At 41.8% G+C, this 20,738-nt stretch overlaps 1 protein-coding gene across 2 annotated transcripts in view; it reads left to right on the forward strand.

Annotated features, from left to right (window-relative positions):
• The window catches only part of Kat2b (lysine acetyltransferase 2B), a 113,253-nt gene that overhangs the window by 66,183 nt on the left and 26,332 nt on the right, over nucleotides 1-20,738 (forward strand). For both annotated transcript variants that reach the window (XM_055614152.1, XM_055614157.1), the window contains exons 4-8: nucleotides 2,050-2,142; nucleotides 4,051-4,232; nucleotides 10,885-11,076; nucleotides 15,889-15,995; nucleotides 19,060-19,182. In XM_055614152.1, the coding sequence (XP_055470127.1) occupies nucleotides 2,050-2,142; nucleotides 4,051-4,232; nucleotides 10,885-11,076; nucleotides 15,889-15,995; nucleotides 19,060-19,182 (697 nt within the window). The remainder of the gene's footprint in view (nucleotides 1-2,049; nucleotides 2,143-4,050; nucleotides 4,233-10,884; nucleotides 11,077-15,888; nucleotides 15,996-19,059; nucleotides 19,183-20,738) is intronic.

Consider the following 20,738-nt stretch of genomic DNA (forward strand, 5'->3'; position numbering starts at 1 on the left):
AAGGAAGGAAGGAAGGAAGGAAGGAAGGAAGGAAGGAAGGAAGGAAGAAGGAAAGCAGCTCTTATTTAACTCTTATTAAGTACAGGTCGCTGTATTGCTTGTTTTTAAAAATCATGATAAATCTTGCTTAGTTTTGTGTTAAGATGGAATCTCATGTAGCTTCAAACTCACTCTATAGCTGAAGATGAACTAAACATTCTGATCCTTTTGCCTCCATTGCAACTGACACATGATTAATCTTTATCATTGGAAACACACAGTGCTTACTTTTAGTACAACAAATTTTTTGTGAAGATAGACACGGCACATTGAAAGGCACATCGTAACTGGTTCACACCCATAACTTTTATGGGGACTCCTAGAAGGTATTGTGCTCTGTGGTGACATGTTCCCTTTTCTGTACCCTTTACTATCCGTGTGCTCTTTGTGGGCTTTTGATCCTAGGGCAGAAATTAAAAACAGTGTATTTGGTTTGTGGGCACTGAGCACTCATGCCTGCTGCCTATCAACAGAGAAGTTCAGTCTTTTGGATTCATCAGTTTCTATGATCACAGAGAATATTTGCCCTCTTTTACTTCACAGGCAGAAGTGAAGAAAAGGAAAGGGAAAATAAATTCATGGCCAACACATGAAGGAAGCTAAGAGCGATTTCAACAAGATTGAATGGAAAGAATTTCAGTGCCTTTTTTTTTTTTTTTTTTAAGTTGGAGTTCCTGAGAAAAAAGGGCTTGCAAGATGGCCCAATGGGCAAAGATGCTTGCAGGCAAGCATGATGACTTGAGTTCAGTTCCCAGGAGTCACAATGTAGAAGGCGAGAATTGACTCTCCTTAGTTGTCCTCTGACTTCCACACATGCAACTGTGGTTCATGAATCATGCATAAACACAGATATATCCATAGTTATTTATTTACTTGAAATCTGGCTTTACTCTGTAGTTTTATTTGGCTTCAAATTCATTAGGTAGCCAATATGGCCTTGAATTGATGGCAGTCTTCCAGTCTCAGCCTTCCAAGTCCTGGGATTATAGGTGTGAGTCACCACACTCAGCCTGAGAAAACGTGTTTAAAATAGATTTTAAACATAAGCATCATGGGAGGGATAAAAAGGGGTCATTGTTCACTCCCAAGTGTGGGCTTCTTTAGAGTCCTCAGGGTTGAGGACTAATCTCAGCTTAGTTCTGAGTAAATGGCTCTGTGCCTTTTCTGTCTGTTTGCTCTTTGGAGGCTTTTGATCCAAGGACAGGAATTAAAAGCAGTGTTTTTGGTTTGTGGGCACTGAGAGCATACACCTGGCATCTAAGATGGAGGGGAAATGGAAAAGGGGAGAATGCTCCCGCCAAGCTTCTGAGCCCTTTCCTGTAGTCCACATGGGCTGCACAGCTGCTGCAGATGGCGGTTGTCCTTGGCCTTCTTCATGCAGAGTGGATCCTGGATTGTCTAGTGTTTAAGACTCTAAGAGCTTCAGCTACCTGTGCTGGCCTCAGTGAGTCTAAATGGGTTTCTAGCAAGCAAAAATGGGGAGAAAGGGAAACTGAGGGAAGAGTAAAGTGTGGGGATCAGTCCAGGCTTCTCGTAATTGAGAGGTGTCTAGCTCTGTTTAAAGTCATGAAGGCAAGTTTGTGATATCTAAGAGTTTCCATGTTTGATTTTAGGATTAGTTCTCTTTTATTTTTTTATTTTTTATTTTTTTAAGGATTAGTTCTTATGTGGAGAAGTAGGATATATAGTTGGTGACTCCACTTAAAGGTTAGTATGTGTGCGGTGGAGGCTGGAAGGAAGGGAATAGGTGTAGAGAGGTGTGTCTGTGTGTGTGTCCATGCATGTGCTCACATGGGCGCACACGTTTGTTCCAAAGGCTGGCTATGGTGGTACGTAGCTATAATCCCTGTACTTGGGAAGCTGAAGCTGAGAAAGAAGGGCCATGAGTTTAAGGTCAGCTTGGTCTACTCTCCCTGTCTCAAAAACCCAAAACCTGAACCACATACCCACAAGCACACCATAAAAAACTTTTCAAACTAAAGTTTGTTTTAAAAAATGATTTCTTTGCAGCTCTTGAGAAAGTCAATTTTACAAAGAGGAAAACCTGTGGTTGAAGGCTCCTTGGAGAAGAAGCCCCCATTTGAAAAGCCCAGTATTGAACAGGTAAAAGTATTTTGAGGAGCTCTTTTTTACATGAATTTAAGGCTGAAGGCCCTCCCAACTTTTCTTGGCTAGGGCTCAAACCCTTCAGAACCAATAGTCAACATATGCCATTAAGCTGCACTCTTAACTTGAACTTTTATGCTTCTTTCTACATTTCTTTATAGTTCTTACATCCATCCCCACCCAGCTTGAAAATGTTTACACAAAGAGTATACACATCACCTAGGACACCCAGTTTAATAAATAATCTGGCTTTTGTCTTTTAGAAGTGTTTTTCACTTAGAATCCACTCTTTATGTAGTGAAAAATGAGTAGACTGTGTAGTTGGTAAGAATTCATAAAATGTGCCTTTTCTTGCTCTTCATGTCTTAAAATTAAGTCTTTGTTCCTTTTTTTTTTTATTTGGCGCTGTCTGAAAAAGCCTATTTAGGAGATGGAATTCATTAATAATGTGAAAAACATTGTTACTCAAGGAGATGGGGGAGTTAATTCTAACTCTAGCTTTCTTTCTGTTATTGTGATAAAGTACCCAAGTTTAAAAAGCAGCTTTAGAGGAGAAAGAGGTTTATTCTGCTTACAATCCAGGTTACAGTCCTTCATGCAGGGAAGTATTACAGTGGCAGGAACTCCAAGAAGCTAATTGTATCACATTCACAGTCAGGAGCAGAGAGAAAAGAATGCATTCGGGCTTGCTGAGTTCAGCTTGGTATCTCTACTCTTGACCAGATCAGGACCTCAGTTAGAGGTTACACCTATAGTGTGGCTGGTTCATCCCACATCAATAAACTATACTAAGACCATTTCCTGAAGACGGGCCCAAAAGCCAACCTAATGTAAACAGTCACTTTTTAAGACTCCTTTTCCAAGCTCGGTGTGGTGATGCACACCTGTAATCCCAGCACTCAGAGAGGCAGAGGCAGGCACATCTCTGTGAGTTCCAGGGCAGCCTGGTCTACAAAGCAAGTCCAGGACAGCCAGTGCTCTTTTACACAGAGAAACCCTGTTTTGGGGAAAAAAAAAAAAAAGATTTCTTTTCCAGGTGATTCTAGGTCAGGTCAAGTTTATAGAGCTAACTATCACAACATGATACCAGAGTCTTTTTAAATACATGACTTTTTATAAGTAAGTTTTTTGGGAAAATACATTATTTTCTTTTTTCCCTCCTCCTCCTCTTCCAATTTTTTGAGACAAGGTTTCTTGGTGTAGCCCTGGCTATCCTGGATCTTACTCTGCAGATCCGGCTTGTCTCAAATTCAAGAGATTTGTCTGTCTTTGCCTCCCAAGTGCTAAGGTAAAAGACATGCACCACCACTGCCTGGCTGAGATTAAGTTTCATATTGATTCTAAACTAATAACAGTTCTTGTCCTTTTATATGATGAGAGGGGAGCGTTCTATAGAAAATTTATATTAATCTACAATCTCTTAGAAAAGTGCACATTTCTGAGTGTTTTTTCTTCCTCAGATATTCTTTCTAAAACTCCAAGAGTGCTAGTAAAGGTGTAAATTTTAGTGTTAGATAAGGTAGCAAAGTTAACAAAAACAAAAACAAAAAAAAAAAAAAAAACACATACAGAAACATTTATCCAAGAACCTCATTCTGCATGTTTTCTTGTTTTATGGGGTTTTTGACCCTTTTCATTTGTCTCTATGATCTTCTCTTTGATACTCCAGGATTAAACTGGGAACAGAATTATATTCTGTTTTGTCACTTCTTCTTCATTTGTGACCAGTGGGGATATTTTTTTCCTGGGCAGTACTATTTCTTTTGAAGAAAAGGGGAGACATTCATTTTTCTATTGAGAATTGTCTGGGTTTTTGTTAATAACCACTGAGTGAACTAACTGGTTGTGCTCAGGGTTAATGCGGTCAGATAGCTGCATGAACATGCTGCATTCCCATCTTTTCAGGGTGTGAATAACTTCGTACAGTACAAGTTTAGTCACTTGCCATCCAAAGAGAGGCAGACCACAGTTGAGCTGGCCAAGATGTTTCTGAACCGCATCAACTACTGGCACCTGGAGGCACCATCTCAGCGGAGACTGCGGTCTCCCAATGATGACATCTCTGGATACAAGGAGAACTACACAAGGTAACCAAGTTCAAGTCCTATACCCTGGCTCCAGAGAGAACCTTCCAGACACAAAATTACTATTTGCCTCTGCAAGAGAGGGTTGTCCAGTTATTATGGTGACTCACTCCATCTACTCAGGGAGCATGCCTGTGTAGCTTAACTTCCAAGTTCTGAGTTTTTTTTTTTTTTTCTATCTATCTATCTATCTATCTATCTATCTATCTATCTATCTATCTGTCTGTGTCTGTCTGTCTGTCTGTCTGTCTAATCTATCTATCTATCTATCTATCTATCTATCTATCTATCTATCTATCTATCTGCCATGCCACTTTTGTGGAGGTCAAAGAACAACTTGTAGGAATTGGCTCTATGTCATACAGAGGAATGTAACCCAAGTCTCAGGTTTTGGTGGCAAATACCATGACCCACTGAGCCATCTCACTGGCCCTGATAGTATTTTGGATATATTCAATTAAATAATGTTAATTTAACTTGAACTTTAAATTTCTTCAATGTGGCTTCTATCTGATTTAAAATAACTATCTGAGCCTGTGGCACATGCCTTTAATTCCCACAGCTGGGAGGCAGAAGCAGGCCGATCCCTGTCAAGACCAGCCTGGTCTACATTAGTGAGTACCAGGTCAACTAGAGCTTCATGACAAGACTCTGACTCCAAGGAGAATACAGGGCATAGCTTGTATTTTTTTTTTTTCAAGACATGTTTTCTTTGTGTAGCGTTGGTTGTCCTGGACTTGCTTTATAAACCAGGCTGGCCTTGAACTCACAGTGATCCGACCTCCTCTGCCCCCCTGAGAGATGGGATAAAGGCGTGCAATACCACAACTGGCTCATAGCTTGTATTTTTAAAATTTAACTTTTTGTGTGTGTTAATTGTAATGAGAGGGGCACAATATCACATAAACTGAAAAAAACCAGGCATGAAGGATAAATTAGAAAACAAACATGTTTATTTGTTCTCAAACAATAGGGTACATGTAGCCAGGTAGCCTTGGACTCACTGTATAGTGCAGCCTGGTTTTAACATAGGATCCTTCTGTCTCAGTGTCATGAATTCTGAGATTATAGGTGTATTCTACCAAGCCTGTCTAAATAGCTGATCCTGAAGAAAATTGTTTTATCAAGAAAAAAAAAGAGACAAGCAAATAAATAAAAGAATAGATATGAAAAGGTATGTGTGTGCATACCTATGATCTCAAGCACTCAGGAAGCAGAGGCAGAAGGATTGTGAGTTCCAGGCTAGTCTGGGCTACAGGATACTTAGAAGCCCTGTATAGAAGGTTTTGGGGTTGAAGAGAAGGAATAGAGAGAGAATTAAATGTAAAAGAAACATGAGAGACGTTGGCACATTTTAGAAAACAAAATAAAGCTGTGTGTTGTGGTATATACCTTTAATCACATTGCTTGGGAAGCAGAGGCAGGCAGATCTGTGTGTTGGGGGCCACTCAGGTCTATAGAGTGAGTTCCAGGACAGGCAGAACTACACAGAAAAAAAAAAAAATCAACCAACCAAAACCAAACCGAAATAATAGTATGGGTGGCACTTGGGATCTGTTAAGAAATGTGTCACGTATTTATAGATACGGAAGGAATAGCAAAACAGCAGTTGGGGTTTGAGTGGGCTCAGGGCTCTCTTTGTAAGCTGTAAACCAGTCTCTTCCCCAGTCTTCAGTTTCCTCTTCTGTGAAGTTGTATTCTGTGGGGAAGTTTGCACTGCTGTCTGGCACAGAACAGGTGCAGGGAAGATTTTGGGTTTTGTTTTCACCTCCCACGTAATGCTGTCTAAAACAGTCTGCCAATGTTGGGTTGTATAACTGGAAAACAGATGATACTACTGGACTACTATTTGAGTGAGACCTTTGAAGCTATGACAGCATATGAAAACAGCAGAAGAGAAACCTGCCCAGAGAGGTAGTGGATAATTCCGCATATGCACTGGGACCTGTTCATTTCTAGATCAAGAGCCTCTTATTATAATAAGAGATGTAGATTCAATCAACTCCCTGGTTTCTCAGTCATGCCTTCTGATGAAGAAAGGGAAGAAAGGAGATGAACCCAGACAAGTTGGAAGCAATTAAAACAAACAAACAAACAAACAAACAAACAAACAAACAAACAAAAAAACCAACCCATGCTTATGGAACACACCATCAGCACGAAAATGAGTCAAATAGGATTTGTGGTGAATACTGGACTCAAGAGATGATGGTGCTAGTTCCAGAGCTAACCTGTGAAGCTTTATTCAGTATAAAATAAAAAGCAACTTGAGGTGACACCTGCTTGTAATCTTAGTCCTGGGGATGTGAATCCAGGTGGGTCAGGAGGTCAAGGCCAGATTGAGCTATAGGCAACCCCACCTCAAATACAAAATAAATGATGCATGTTTAACAGCATTGCTTGTTACTATTATGAATAGAAGATAAGGTGTTTTAAGTTTTAAATTAAAGTTTAGCCAGTTATGGTGGTGTTAGGCCCACCAAGGGGTCTAACTACCAAAGAGGCTTGCTGCGAAGGAAACTCGGAGGCCCCAATCGATGCAATTAGCAAGAGGTTTTTATTTATACCAGCATGCTGGGACTAACTCTACATTTAGGCTAGAGTCAGCCCCAACTCTCAGTAGCCTCCAGTTTTTAAAGGGGTAGATGAGGGGGTTACAGGTCTGACATCATGGGAGAGGATATAGGGTCTATTGTGGGGACCAGGTCCAGTCAGCTAGACATCTGGGGTTTCTGATATATGCATATTCAGCTATTGTTAAAGGTGGGAAAAGGATTAGTACATTTTGTGCTCAGACTAGGCCATTGTTAAAGGTGGGAAAAGCAATCTGCCTCATCCTGTGGTCTCTCTGAGAAACGGGGCCTACATGCCTTTAGTCAAAAGGTAAGGGGCTATTTGGGAGGAGAATTAGGACCATCTGGATCCGCTGCTATTTTCTTCTGCAACTGGGTGGAGGTCTTCTTATCTCCGTCCGTGAAGGTGGCTAGGGTCAGGAGGGGCTATTACATTCTCCTGTTCTCTGGAAGGCTTCTGAGAGAATTAAAAAATATCAGTTATAAGGCTAGTCTCAGTCTTTCAGTGGCACATTCATTTACTCCTAATACTTGGGAGGTAGAGAAGGTGGATCTTTGAGTTTGAGGCCAGCCTGCTCTACACAGCTAGTTCCAGGCCAGCCAGGGCTACACAGAGAGACCCTGTCTCAAAACAAACAAGCAAACAATGCCCCACTACTACCACTACCATCAAAACAAAACAAAATAAAAACAGACAACAAAAGCTTTTATTGAAATATTTATAAACTATCTTTTTGGAACAGAAATGCCACCTCCTTGAGTGTCAGATGCTTGAAATGCACTTTAGACCTAAGTTAGCACTGCTCAGATATCAGATACAGATATGAACTCTGGATGGCAGCCACATGTGTAATTAGTATGTACATTGGAAACAATAAATTAGCTAGCTGTGGTGGCACATGTGTTTAACCCCAGCACTTGGGGGGTTGAAGTAGGAGGCCCTTGAGTTCAAGGCCAGCTTACATGAGGCTCTGACTGAGGGGAAGGGGGTTAATAAATAGAAAATTGAAACAACTTTTTATTCTTTATCAAAAGTATTGCCATCTATTTATATCAGTGTGGAAACTTCCCAGATACTGCGATTAAAAGTGTGCTGGAGTGACAGGCCTGGCATGGGAGGCAGAGGCAGGCGGATCTCTGTGAGTGCGAGGTTAGCCTGGTCTACACAGCAAGTTCCAGGACAGCCAAAGCTACACAGAGAAACCCTGTCTTGAAAAATAAAACAACAACAACAAGAAGAAAAGTGTGCTGGAATTAGGAAGTGCACTATCAAGCCTGGTTTATACCGAGTTGAGGACTGAATCATGGGCCTGCGTGCAAAGCAAGCACCACACTAGTTATTGTGCAACTCCAGCCCCGGTTTCCCGCCTTTTAATGTCAAATCTTAAATAGTGTCAGGATAATCAGAGTTGCATGGAGTTGAACTTCTGGTTTACTAAGGCTTGCAACCAGCTTGCTCACACATTTATCTTTTCATGATTAGTTACTGAGTTGTCCTCCCCTCAACAGCAGAAACTCCACCTCACTGTGTGAGCACTGTGCACGTCCAGTAACAGTGGCTTCAGGAGTTGGATTTTGGAATTACAGAATAACTAATGCTTCCTTTTCGTGGCTAACAGGGTAACTATTTCAATAAATAAGTAAAAATAAAAATTATTACAAAATAATAATTGAACATGAAAGTTGAGAGAGAGGGGCGAAGAAAAGAGAAGTAGCACAGAGTTGTATGATTGAATCTGGGGCGATTGCTCGGTGGCTAGGAGCACACACTGTTCTTGCAGAGAATCTGTGTGTGGTTCTCAGCATTCGTATTTGGTAGCTCACCTGTAATTCCAAGGGGTCCGACACTGTCGCCTCCTTGGCTACCAGGCACACATGGTACATGCACATACATGTACAGAGTAGCCATACACATAAAATAAGATTTAAAAAGAAAATTCGATCATGGATCAAGGCAGATACAGTAACACTAACATCCTTCTTCCTAAAAAGCGGTTCATTCCTGTAACCCCAGTGCTCAGGAGCCTGAGGTAGCAGGACTGCTGTGAGTTCAAGGCCAGGCTAGACTATAGAGGAAGACTGTCTCAGAGTATGCAGGTGGGGCAAGGAGCAGGGGAGAAGCCTTTTCCTTTTCCTGTTTTTCCACCCATCTTCCCTCTTTCCCTCCCTCCTCCTTTCCCTTCCCCCATCCCTGTGTAGCTCAGATTGGTGTTGGGCTTGCCAACCTCCTGCCTTAGCCCTCCAGAAACACCACTGCTCCAGTGTCACCACACATAGGATAGGGCAGGGGTTAGATAAAGAGTGAGCTGGAAGAAAACAAAGAAAGAAAAAATGAGGCCACAGAAATGTGCAACAGCACGCTGTTTATTCCTGTCCTCCCTTCAGCTTATCTGTTAGCATCCTCACTGAGCGGAGGAAGAAGGGTTTTGATATTCGGGAAGCAGTATTGACCTGGAAGAGGATGGTTTGCAAAATGACACATTCCCATGGGGTTTCCCTAGTTTGGAGCCACACTCTGGGACTCCCATGATCTGTGCTTGTTGCTGTTCCTGGGAGTTGCAAAGCTTGCATCTATAGACTAAAAATCCAAGGGCTGTTTCTAAATCTTTTCATTTTCTAGCATTAGTGTTGAAAGAAGCTTTCTAAGTAGATGGCCCCTCACTGCCGACCTGTGGTTAGATCAAGCAAACTGGAGTTCTCCTCCCAGCCTACAGTGCTGAAAGCAGTTTTGACTTTGAGCTTGCAGAGTGTACCCAGGTGACAGATGGTCAAAGCTTATTACTTCTTGCACATGACTGGGTTTTCAACAGTCTTAAGGCTCTTTATCTTCTCCTTCCACGTCAGTGGTAAGAGAATGTTGTCTAGGCCATTTGTTCGTTCATTCATTCATTCACTCACTCATATATCATAAGAAACAAAAGTGTGTTTGTGTGTAGGTCAAGAAATTACTTGTGGGATTTGGTTCTTTCCTTCTACTAGCTGGGTCCCAGGGATGGAACTTTGGATGTTAGGCTTAGCAGCAAGTGGCTTCCCCCTTGAGTGACCTCACAAAAGGAAATTCTTCCATTACCTTTTTTTGTTGTTTTTTGCTTATATAGTTTATTTATTTATTTTTCTTTTCAGTTCTGGGATCAAACCCAGGACCTTGCTCATGCTGTGCAAGCATTCACCTGTGAGCTACATCTCAAACCCCACTTTACATACATGCTTTCTTCTTTAAATTTTTCTTAGTTTTAAGTACTTTATACTATTAAAATAACTTACACTTACCAAATTTAAAGAAAGATATAATTTCCCAACTCTCTATAATTAGACAAGTTTTTTTTAGGCCACTTAGATGTGATCTATACATGTTTCAGATGCTTACCTAACACTGTCTTTGAAAAGAGGACATTCAGACTAATAGGTTTTCTGATTGTTGTGATCTATTTGAATCTGACTTTACATGAACAGTGACAGGATTATACCTCACAACACCTCTGATTGTGCCACATTTTCACTTCCCTAGAGTCAGCAACACAGGCAGCCACACTTTCTTGGTGTTAACTAGAGATTGTCCCCCTTGGACGACAGAAACTTACCTGCAAGAATGTTGGGATGAATCTTCAGTACTCATCCTTTTTAGCATCCAAAGTGCTAGGATTATAGGCCATCAGTCCCGGCCTGTAATTTTAATATAAATTCAAATTACACTCTGTACCATTCACATACTCATTCCATAGAGAATCCAGTGAAGTAGCTGTGACTTGGCCCTGCTTTAGAGGCAAGAAAGTGGCTACTGAACAACGTAATATTTCCACGTAGGTAGTCAACTGGCAAAGCAGTATTGAATTCCAGGCTCCATGCATAATGGCAGAATGGGAGGGGACCCACAGGTAGTCACAGGCAGTGTCTGAGTGCCAGCTGATCTCATCCTGGGCTCGCTACTTGGTAGTGTTCTTGTTGGCTGATCGTGTTGTCTGTTATCCAAGGCCTAGTTCCTTCAACTGAGCTTCGCTGTCTGGATAGTCACTGTGACTGACTGATTTGGATGACTGAGGCTGGGTAGGCCTACTCAAGGAACTTGTCTCCTCTTTTTGCAGGTGGCTGTGCTACTGCAATGTACCGCAGTTCTGTGACAGCCTACCTCGGTACGAAACCACGAAGGTATTTGGGAGAACATTGCTTCGCTCAGTCTTCACCATCATGAGACGACAGCTCCTGGAACAAGCCAGACAGGAAAAAGACAAACTGCCTCTTGAGAAACGCACCCTAATCCTCACACATTTCCCAAAGTAAGGGGTGTGCTTGTGGGGCTTTGCTTTATCCTAGGGCCTGAGGTTGTGGAGAACGTGCCAACACCTACTTAAGTACCAACATCATGAACGCCAGAGAAAGCATCCTGAGAGGAAGAAGGACCCTCAGTTCTCAGGAGGTGTTTCTGCGTTCCAGACAGGAAACCAGAACTTTTTTGGTTTTATTTGCATATATATTTTTTGAGACCCTGGCTGTCTTTGAACTTACTATGTAGACCAGGCTGTCTCAGACTCAGAGATTTGCCTGTTTCTGCTTCCTGCATGCTGGGGTTAAAGGCATATGCTTCTATTTCTGACCAGCACTTTTTAAATTAATCAAATTTGTTCTTTGACAATTGATACATGTACATAATATGTTTTGATTGCTCTCACCTCTACTCTTTTATTGCATAACCCCGCTTCCATACTAATTTCTTTTCTATATTCACATACTCTTGTTAGGTTATGTCCCTCTGTCTTCTACCAGAGCTGTCTGTGTTGCTATGGCATTGAAAGTATTTATTGGATTCTATGGTTCACCAGTGGGTACACAGTGGAAGATGATATCTCTTCACCCCCAGAGTCGATCAGTACCAATAGCTTAGCATTAAGGGATACTCCCTGTCCGAGACTTCCTGTTGAGAGGCCAGTCTTGTGCAGACGCGGCCAACATTTTGCTCAATGCGTTTCATCTACCAGGATGTTAAAAATGGGTTAGGGAGAGCATGTAGCTGCAGTTTTTGCTTATTCAGGGATCACAGAAAAGCCCATTTTTCCAATTCTCTCTGAGCCCTGGGGAACTGCCTGCCTCTTCACTCCTGCCTCTCACCCTCTCAAAAGCAGCCTGGCAGAGCTGGGGTAGAGGCTTCTTTCAGTTCAGCTTTGTACTTCGGAATGCACACACACATCTGTGACGTTTGGATCTTGCTCTGCAGGATTCATAATCTTCCAGAAAATATGTTAAAGCTATAGGAAGTTGAAGTGCTATATTCTGGGCTTTGGGAACACAGGGTTTTTGTTTCCCCCTTCCATTTGCTTAGGGTCAAACCTAGGGAGGCCTGCACTCTGCCACTGAACATCCTCAGGCTAGAACCGTTAGTTTATGCTAAGAGACTGGCTGCTGGGGAGGGGCTTAGGGTGAGTAAAGGTACAGCTCATGGCTCGTTGAGCAAAGATAGCCACAAGTGAATGAGATAGTAAGGGTTTTGGGGGGGATGGGTGAGTGGAGGGTTTATTTTTTATTTTTAATTCTGCCTAGATTGGTGTCTAGTAGTAAAGAGTAAAGGTTTCAGAAGTACCGGGAGTGACATAGCTTTTCTTCCCTTTCTCAGTGAAAACTAATTGATTTGGAACATACTGAGAGAGACAGTTTTGTATTGTCTGCTCAAAGATTACTGAAATTATGACTTTGGAAATACTAATATTTAGATTTGTGGAAGTATGTAATTCATAGATTTTCTATATAGAAATCTGTTAATTTGTAAGCCAATTAAAAAAGTTAAAGCTAAGCAGCAACAAACAAACAAACAAACAAACAAATAAATAAATAGATAAATAAATAAATAAATAAATAAATAAATAAATAAATAAAGGTTCAAGGGCTGGAGAGGTCCTTCAGTAATAGAGTTTTTGTCTTCATCATTACATGTGTGTACATATGTGTATGTTCACACACAAGCAGCAATAATAGCGATTGTTCTCTGATTGATATTACTGAACTCTCTTTGACTGTTTAATCTGAATCCAAAGGCTGATTTAGAGAATGTTGTGGATAGCATTGAGAAGCTTGAACTGAGCACTCAGCATTTGCAGTACCATTTTTCTTCTAAGAAAACCTGCATATGAAATGGAGGCAAGACCACGAGGAAGCAAGATTACAGTCATGAAATATATAAAATTACAAATAAAAGTATAGGTTATATGCTACTCTAGATAGAAGGGGTGTGATTCTGATCATTCTGCATCACAGAGGCCACCTTTTAGTCATTTTAAGCTCTCTTCTTCCATGTTAAAGCCATTTCACACTTAATGTTTCTAATTTGCCACTTAATGAGCATTTTGACTTTAGTCCATAACCATCTATCTCTGTCAAGGGATAAAGAGTGACCCTGAGCCCCACACCCGTTATAGTGCTACTGGAAAAAAAAAATTAATTACTTTGCATAGTGACAGATTTTTTTCGACTAGCAAAATTATTTTGCTCTTTGTAGATATTTGCTAATTATAGGGTGTTGCTCTTAAGTTTGCAGTTCTGGCATGCTTGTGCATTGAGCTGAGAAATCAAGGCTGCTTTCTCTGCTTCTCTGTTACTAATGGTAGGTTAAAACTACCTCCCACTTCTCCTTTTAAATTCCCTTCAATAGAATATGACAACATTAAGGTTGTTGGAGGTTTATATCTACAGTTTTTGCTATGGAACCACGTATATTGAAAGTCTGAGGTGCTCTTCAAGTCTCTGGCTCTATGTGTCAGATGGACAGCTAGAACCTACTTCATATGCTGTCTTCTTTCACTGCATGCCTTTATTATTTCTTTTCTTTTATTATTATTCTCTCATATATTTTTCCTTCCCTCAACTCTTCCTACTCCCCACCCCCCACATCACTTATTTCTTGAGACAGAAACTCACTGTGCAGCCCTGATTTCTTGGTGGTCTGGAACTTGTTATGTAGAGTAGGCTGCTTTGAACTCACAGAGATCCTCCTGCCTCTCCCTCCTGAGTGCTATGATCAAAGACATATACCCATCTATGAGTCATTTTTGTAGTACTGGAATTGAATTTAGGGCTTTTTGTTTTTGCTTTTTTTGTTGTTGTTGTTTGTTTGTTTTTGTTTTCAAGACAGGGTTTTTCTGTGTAACAGCCCTGGCCTGATGTCCTGGAACTAACTCTGCAGAACAGGCTGGACTTGAACTCACAGAGGTTCACTGGCTTCTGCTTCCCAAGTGCTGGGATTAAAGGCCTGTGTGCTTTTTGCTTCTTTAATACAGGGTCCTTTTCTGAATTGCCCAGACTGGTTTTGAAATGGTGATCTTTCTGCCTTAGATTCCTAAGTAGCTGGGGTTACAGACTGGTGCCACCAGAGTCTGGTTTCTGAATTGTTACAAGCCTCCTTCCTCCTCTTCCTTTCCCTTCTTTTCCAGCTCCACTCATTAATTTCTCACATCCCTTTCTTCTCTCTCCTTTTCTGCATTTTTATTTCTCCTCCCTGGATTAGAAGTGGGGAAAAAAGTAATCTGTGATGACATTGGGCTATCTAATGCTGTTAGCCTCCAAAAATTGAGATGCGGTAGGTTTATTGTGGGTTGGAAAGTGAGTACAGTAATTCACCACTAGTCCTAATTCAGACCATGCTGTTAGGAGTCATGGGACTGTGGGGTGGGTATTCAACCCTTCTGCAACTTCCATGTTTCCATGGTGCAGTGGATTCTACTTCACAGTGGCTTTATGAGGCTCAGCTGAGGGCATCAATCTGTCACAACACTGTCAAACAATAAGAGTTGTGTGATAGGAGATGAGGTTGATTCAGTATGAAGTTGCAGAAGCTCCAGAAGTGGTGCAGGCACCGTGCAGGTGCATAATCAGTACAAAACAACATTGGTGGTGGTGGCGCCGGTGACAGCCACATAGACATTTGGAATCTGCTGTGAGCCTCACCCAAGGATATATCATTTGGTTAGTACTCTGTAGCCCATGTCCTACCAATTAAGCAGGGTTAAAAGGAAGTGCTGTAGAATCACTTGTCTATATTTGAATACACAAGAATGCCCATCTGAAATCATTACTCATCTATAATTCTAATATACTTTGTAGTTGAAGTGGGAACTGTATTCTAAGAAGGTTGCTACAGGTGACTGAGGCCTTTGTTTTCTGGTGATAAATTAAATTAATGGCTTATTTTTTATTTATTTAAACAAGTTTTTATTTTATTTGTGTGGCTGTTTTGCCTGAGTGTGTATCTGTGCACCATGTGCCTGCCAGGTGCCCATGCAAGCCAGAAGAGGGCATCAGATCGTCTGGAACTGAAGTTACAGATGCTTGTGAGCCACCATCTGGGTGCTGCCAATTGAACCTGGGTCCTCTGGAAGAGCTGCCAATGCTCTTAACCATTCATCCATTTTTCCTGCTCCTATTTTTTAAAAATAATTTTAAAAATTTTATTTTATGTATATCAGTGTGAAGGTGTCAACTCTCTTGGAATTGGGGTTATAGACAGTTGTAAGCTGCCATGTGGGTACTGGGAGTTGAACCCTGGTCATTTGGAAGAGCAGAAAGTGCTCTTAACCACTGAGCCATTCCAGCCCACCTATTTTTTAATTAAAATATTGTTATTAATTCTTTGAAAATTTCATGTATTTTGATCATTTTGATTCCCAGATCCACCCCCACCTCTCTTCTACACTTTGTGTAGAAGTCTATTTTGTGCTGCCCCTATACTTAGCATTATGCGACCATCCACTGGAGCATGCTTGACCTATCTGGAGCGACACCCTTAAAATGACTTTTCCCTCCCTAGAAGCCATCAACTGTCAACAACTCCTCAGCTGGGTTGGGCGTTTGTGAGTCCTGCCCCCACACCACCCTGAAATGTTGACTGCCTTGATCTTATACAGGGCTTGTATAGGCAGCCACAGGTGCTGTGAGTTACTGAATGTGGTAGTTCTTCATGCCCAGAGAATAGTGTATTGCTTCAGTCCTTCCTGATATCTGCTTCTTAGAGTCTTTTTGTTCCCTCTTCCCAAGATGGGTCTCTGGGCCTTGGGGAATACTTATAAATTTCAGAGGCTCATTCTTTTTATTATTTTTGTGCCTAGGTTTCTGTCTATGTTGGAAGAAGAAGTATATAGTCAAAACTCTCCTATCTGGGATCAGGATTTTCTCTCAGCCTCCTCCAGAACCAGCCCACTAGGAATCCAAACAGGTACATTTCCTTTTAAATGAATTGGAAAGCAACCAGGGGGGTCAAGCCAGGTTGTTAGTTATAGGTCACTTTGCATTTATTTGTATTTCTCATAAGGAAATAAGAGGACTAGAACCTCTTGTATCTATATCACTATTCATAAAGAATAAGCACTTACAAATTCAAATTCTTCAGCGGTGTCTGTGTTGATGAGCAGAATAAGTACAAACCCAACAGTTAAAGCCACATTAAGGACAGGGAGTCTGAGTTTGCATAGTCTGGTTAGTGGAGGATCAAATTCCAGGTAGCTCAGCCCTGTCAGGAGATGCAAGAAGAACAGTCTGTCAGCTGTGGCAACAGGCAGGGGAAGGGAAGCCATGGCAGCAGGCAAGGGAAGGCATGGTAGCAGGCACAGGAAGCTATCTGATTGCATGTTATTATCACACAGAAAGTTGAGAGAGAGAAAATAGGGATCAGAGCATAAAATCTCAAAGCCTCCCCTCAGTGAGTGTACTTCTTCCAGCAAGGGTTCACTTCATACTGGTTTTATAACTGTCCAAAACAGCACTAGGGACCAACTGTTCAACTCTATGAGCCTATGGGGGACATTTCATATTCAAACCATAATAGCAGTTATTGGCAAGATATGTCCAGCCATCAAGCCTTAGTCTGGCTTTTTCAACTGCGATATCTATTTATGAGAGATGGTGGAATGGTGGGTCAAAGAAGGTGATCCTGGTTTCAGTATGCAAAGCATTTCTGAATGAGGCGAGATCGTTCTTGCTATTATCTTTATCAGTGCCAAGCATATCTTTATACTGTGCGAGGGATTTTGACATCCATGTGCAGTTGGAATGACTTTGCTGTTTTAGTTTTTTGGTGAAAGAGCTCTGGATAATATCTCCCTGGGTGTGAAACTAACTAAACTCCTCCCCTCTGCTTAACTTCTGGTCAGATTACCAGCCATAGCTCAGGATGCACAAGGCAGAGGTTGTTTCTGTGCCTAAGACTGTACCCTAACAGTAGACTATATACTCTGGTGTTGCATGAAGCCAGAGTTACCGAAGGGAGCTGTCATCTCCTGTTCTGCTGTAGTTACACTGCATTCTTTGCTGGGAAAGGAGCGTGTGATCACCTGAACTGCCGTGGCTGCACAGCAGTGCCACAGTGCTAAGTGGCTGTCATAGTAATGACTCTGACGTTCTGTCAGCTCTTCCAGTGTCTTCTGGATCCCAGAACTGGTTCTGTTCGCATTGCTTCTTCAGAAGCCTGCGTGCTAGAAGCCTGTTTGGCATCTTTGCTCTTTAGCATATTCTGAGCCTTCTTTTCGAGGTGCAGAGGGCAGAATCTCTCTACTTTGCCTGGACTAGCCTTAAACTGTTGGGCTGAAGCAACCTTCTGCCAGGTAGCTTAGAGTGCAGGTGCTACTGTACCCCATTTTTGTTGTGATTCAGTTGCCTACAGTTAAGTGTCAGGGGTTGGTGGCTCATTGTCACCTGGCCCTGACGAGGCTGCTGGGAACAGAGTGAACCACTACTGCCTGAGAAACCTCAGGGATTGACTACTTTGGGTAACCAATGCTGTAGCATTACTGGGAGTGTTCACTACCTACCATCTCTCATCTCTTCAGCTACAAATCAGTGACATGCCCAGCAAAACAGCAGTCTACATCGTATAATGAAAAGCACCAACACACTTTATTTGGAAACAAATCTCAGATGTGCAGAGCAGTTACAAGCCTAAAATAAGGCATTCCAGTTCTAGGAACTGACACACTTAAAATAAGTGAGAATTGTTCCCTTCCTATCCATCCCTTCTCATTTACTTTGCATGTGTGTCCTCTGCCTCAACACCCACCTACCTACATTCACATCCATCCATACATGGACACAAACACACACACACACACACACACGAACACAGACACACGAACACACCTCTCCATACCCCTGTTATATCAACATTTTTGTTGCTGTGATGAAACACCATGACCAAAACCAACTTATATAGAGGGAAGAGTTTATTTTTGGTTACTTTTCCAGAGGACAAGACAAGAGTCCATGATTGCTGGGAAGGAGTGGAGGCTGGTGGTAGGAGCAGGAAGCTGCCTAATCACATTTCATTCTCATGGGAAGCAAAGAAGGCGGGAAGAGAGTGTGGTGAAGCTATAAATCTTCAAAGCCTGCCTTCAATGATGTACTTTTTTCAGCAGAGCATCACCTTCGTGTTAAATGATGTCCACAAACAGCACCACCAAATATTTTTATAATGAACCAAGTATAAAAGAGCTTATGGGGAACATTTCTCATTCAAACTACCACCTGTACTGAATTTTTAGGTAACTGTATGTATTTTCTCAAGAAACCAATTCACAATTACAAATATTCCTACTTATCAACTCCTCTCAGAGTAAAAGACATTCTCTTACATGGGAATGATGTTTTTGTTAAAGCCAGTCAGTGTATCTGGATGCAATGTCATCAAATGGATGGGCTGCCTATCATTTTTTACCTCTTTGCTTGGTAAAACAGCATATTAATAGTTTCCATCACTTTTGGAGGCTGGAGATGAGGCTTGTCTACTACTCTTGGTGTAAGGCTTGATAACTTGTTAATGTGAATCCCTCTGGCTTTCTTCATTTCAGGAACATTCTTCAAGAGAACAGCTTTTAGGCTCTGTCAACACACTACCTTTTCAATCATACTCACAAAGTTTAGCCTCCACACTCAATTGTCTTTACATAGTTTTATCACGATAGCTACCAAGTGGTGACATGTTTATTTATTGAATGATGGATTTGATTTTTATAAGACAAACATTTTTCCTTATTTACTTCCTGGCATATATCTGTATGAAGAGAGCTTTACCTTCTTGTTTGTTCAGTATGTTATCAGCATGGGTTTGGATACATCGTTATTTTGTTCGTGAGTCATAATCCATAATTGTCTAGTATCTTGGTGCTCTGTGGTTTTGCTTTAGTATGGCTTTTATGGTGTTGGTCAGTCCTAGGATGGTCTCATGGTCTCATGTGTACTTGTCAAAGGAAGGAGCCACATAACTCCCTCTTTTCCTTCTCTTGGGGCAGTCATCAGTCCTCCTGTTACTGGGACAGCATCGTTCAGTTCAAACCCCTCTTCCCATGAGCTGCTCAATGGAGGGAGAACGAGTCCTGGCTGCAGAGGCTCTTCTGGGCTTGAAGCAAACCCAGGTAAGCTATCAATACAGTAAGAGAGCACTGCAGCTTACACTGGGGGATCAGTCATTGGCGGAACCCCAGAGCTAGATTCAGACCCACTGTCAGTTGTATTTCACCACAACATTAGTGGCTGGATGTGACTTTGCATTTGACTTTGGTAGTGTACTGCTGTGTAACAGACAAACCCACAGTGTAGAACTATAATTATAAAAATTTGCTATGACAGCACCATGTGGTGTGTCCTTTGCCATTCATGAGATTTCTGCTAGTCTCAGTTTCGCATGGGCTTACAACTCTGTGGTCTCTGTGGCTTGGCTAAAGCACTCAAGGAAAAGCCACTTTCCATCACATGTATGTCCCCTTCTCTGGGGACACTGTGCCGTACACAACATGTTCTTCAGAGAGTAGTGTCACCACAGGCCATTCCGAGATACACAGTGTTGTCTGGGAAGCACTGTTGTTACCTCCCAGCCCACGGCCCTTACAATGCACTGAATAAACCTGTTTTATTTCTGAAAAAAAAAAAAAAAAAAAAACAAAAAAAAACAGAAAAAAAAATATTCAGTGTCCTGAGGTGGAGACTGCCTCATTCTGGCATCCGAAAATCACATGGTTTTACTGGGAATCACAGTAGAGGAGAAATGAAAAAGGCCATTGGTAACTCCTTTAAGATTTCAAGGCTGACATGCAAATCATGGAATACAGTGATTGGTTGGCCAAATATCTAAAGATAATCCTTGCTAATCCCCAAAACCAACATCTGTAGAGTTGGTGTAATTGGACACAAGGCCATAGAGTGGAACTGTGTACTTTGTAGCACTCTGCATTTTAACGTTAGCGACATTACAGTGTGGAAGTGTGCTCAGCTGGCTTCACGTCTGAGGAACAAATTGCATTTGGACATTGAAAAGTTAATATTTTTAGCCAGGTACGGTGGTGGACACCTGTAATCCCAGTACCTAGAGGCAGAGGCAGAGGCAGGCATAGATCTCGTTGACTTCAAGTCCAGCCTGGTCTACAAAGGACAGACTACACAGAGAAACCCTGTCTTGAAAAGAAAAAAGTTAATATTTTCTTCTCATTTTTGTTTTGTTTTGTTTTTCCAGATAGTTTGTGCATGTGTGTGTGTGTGTGTGTGTGTGTGTGTGTGTGTAACAGCCCTGGCTGTCCTGGACTTGCTAGATAGACCATCCTGACCTCCACTCACAGAGATCCACCTGCCTCTGCTGGGATGAAAGGCGTGTGCAACCAGGCCCAGCTCCTTCTGATTTTTTTTTTAAACAAACAATCCCAGGTATTTATGTGTAGCCCTGGTAGGTAGAACTTGCTGGGTAGACCAGGCTGGCCTCAGAGATCTGCCTATCTTTGTAGCATTGGAATTAAAGGCATGAACCACCATTCCTGACTTCAAGTTAGAATTCATATTTTTCATTTAGTTATTGGACTGGGGATGTGGCTCAATGGTGGAGTGACTGCCTGGCACATACAGACCCCTGGGTTCTAGCCTCAACGGTACACACAACACACACACACACACACACACACACACACACACACACACACACACA

Source organism: Psammomys obesus, unplaced genomic scaffold, assembly GCF_907164565.1.
Source record: "Psammomys obesus unplaced genomic scaffold, mPsaObe1.curated_primary_1811, whole genome shotgun sequence".
Lineage (NCBI taxonomy): Eukaryota > Metazoa > Chordata > Mammalia > Rodentia > Muridae > Psammomys > Psammomys obesus.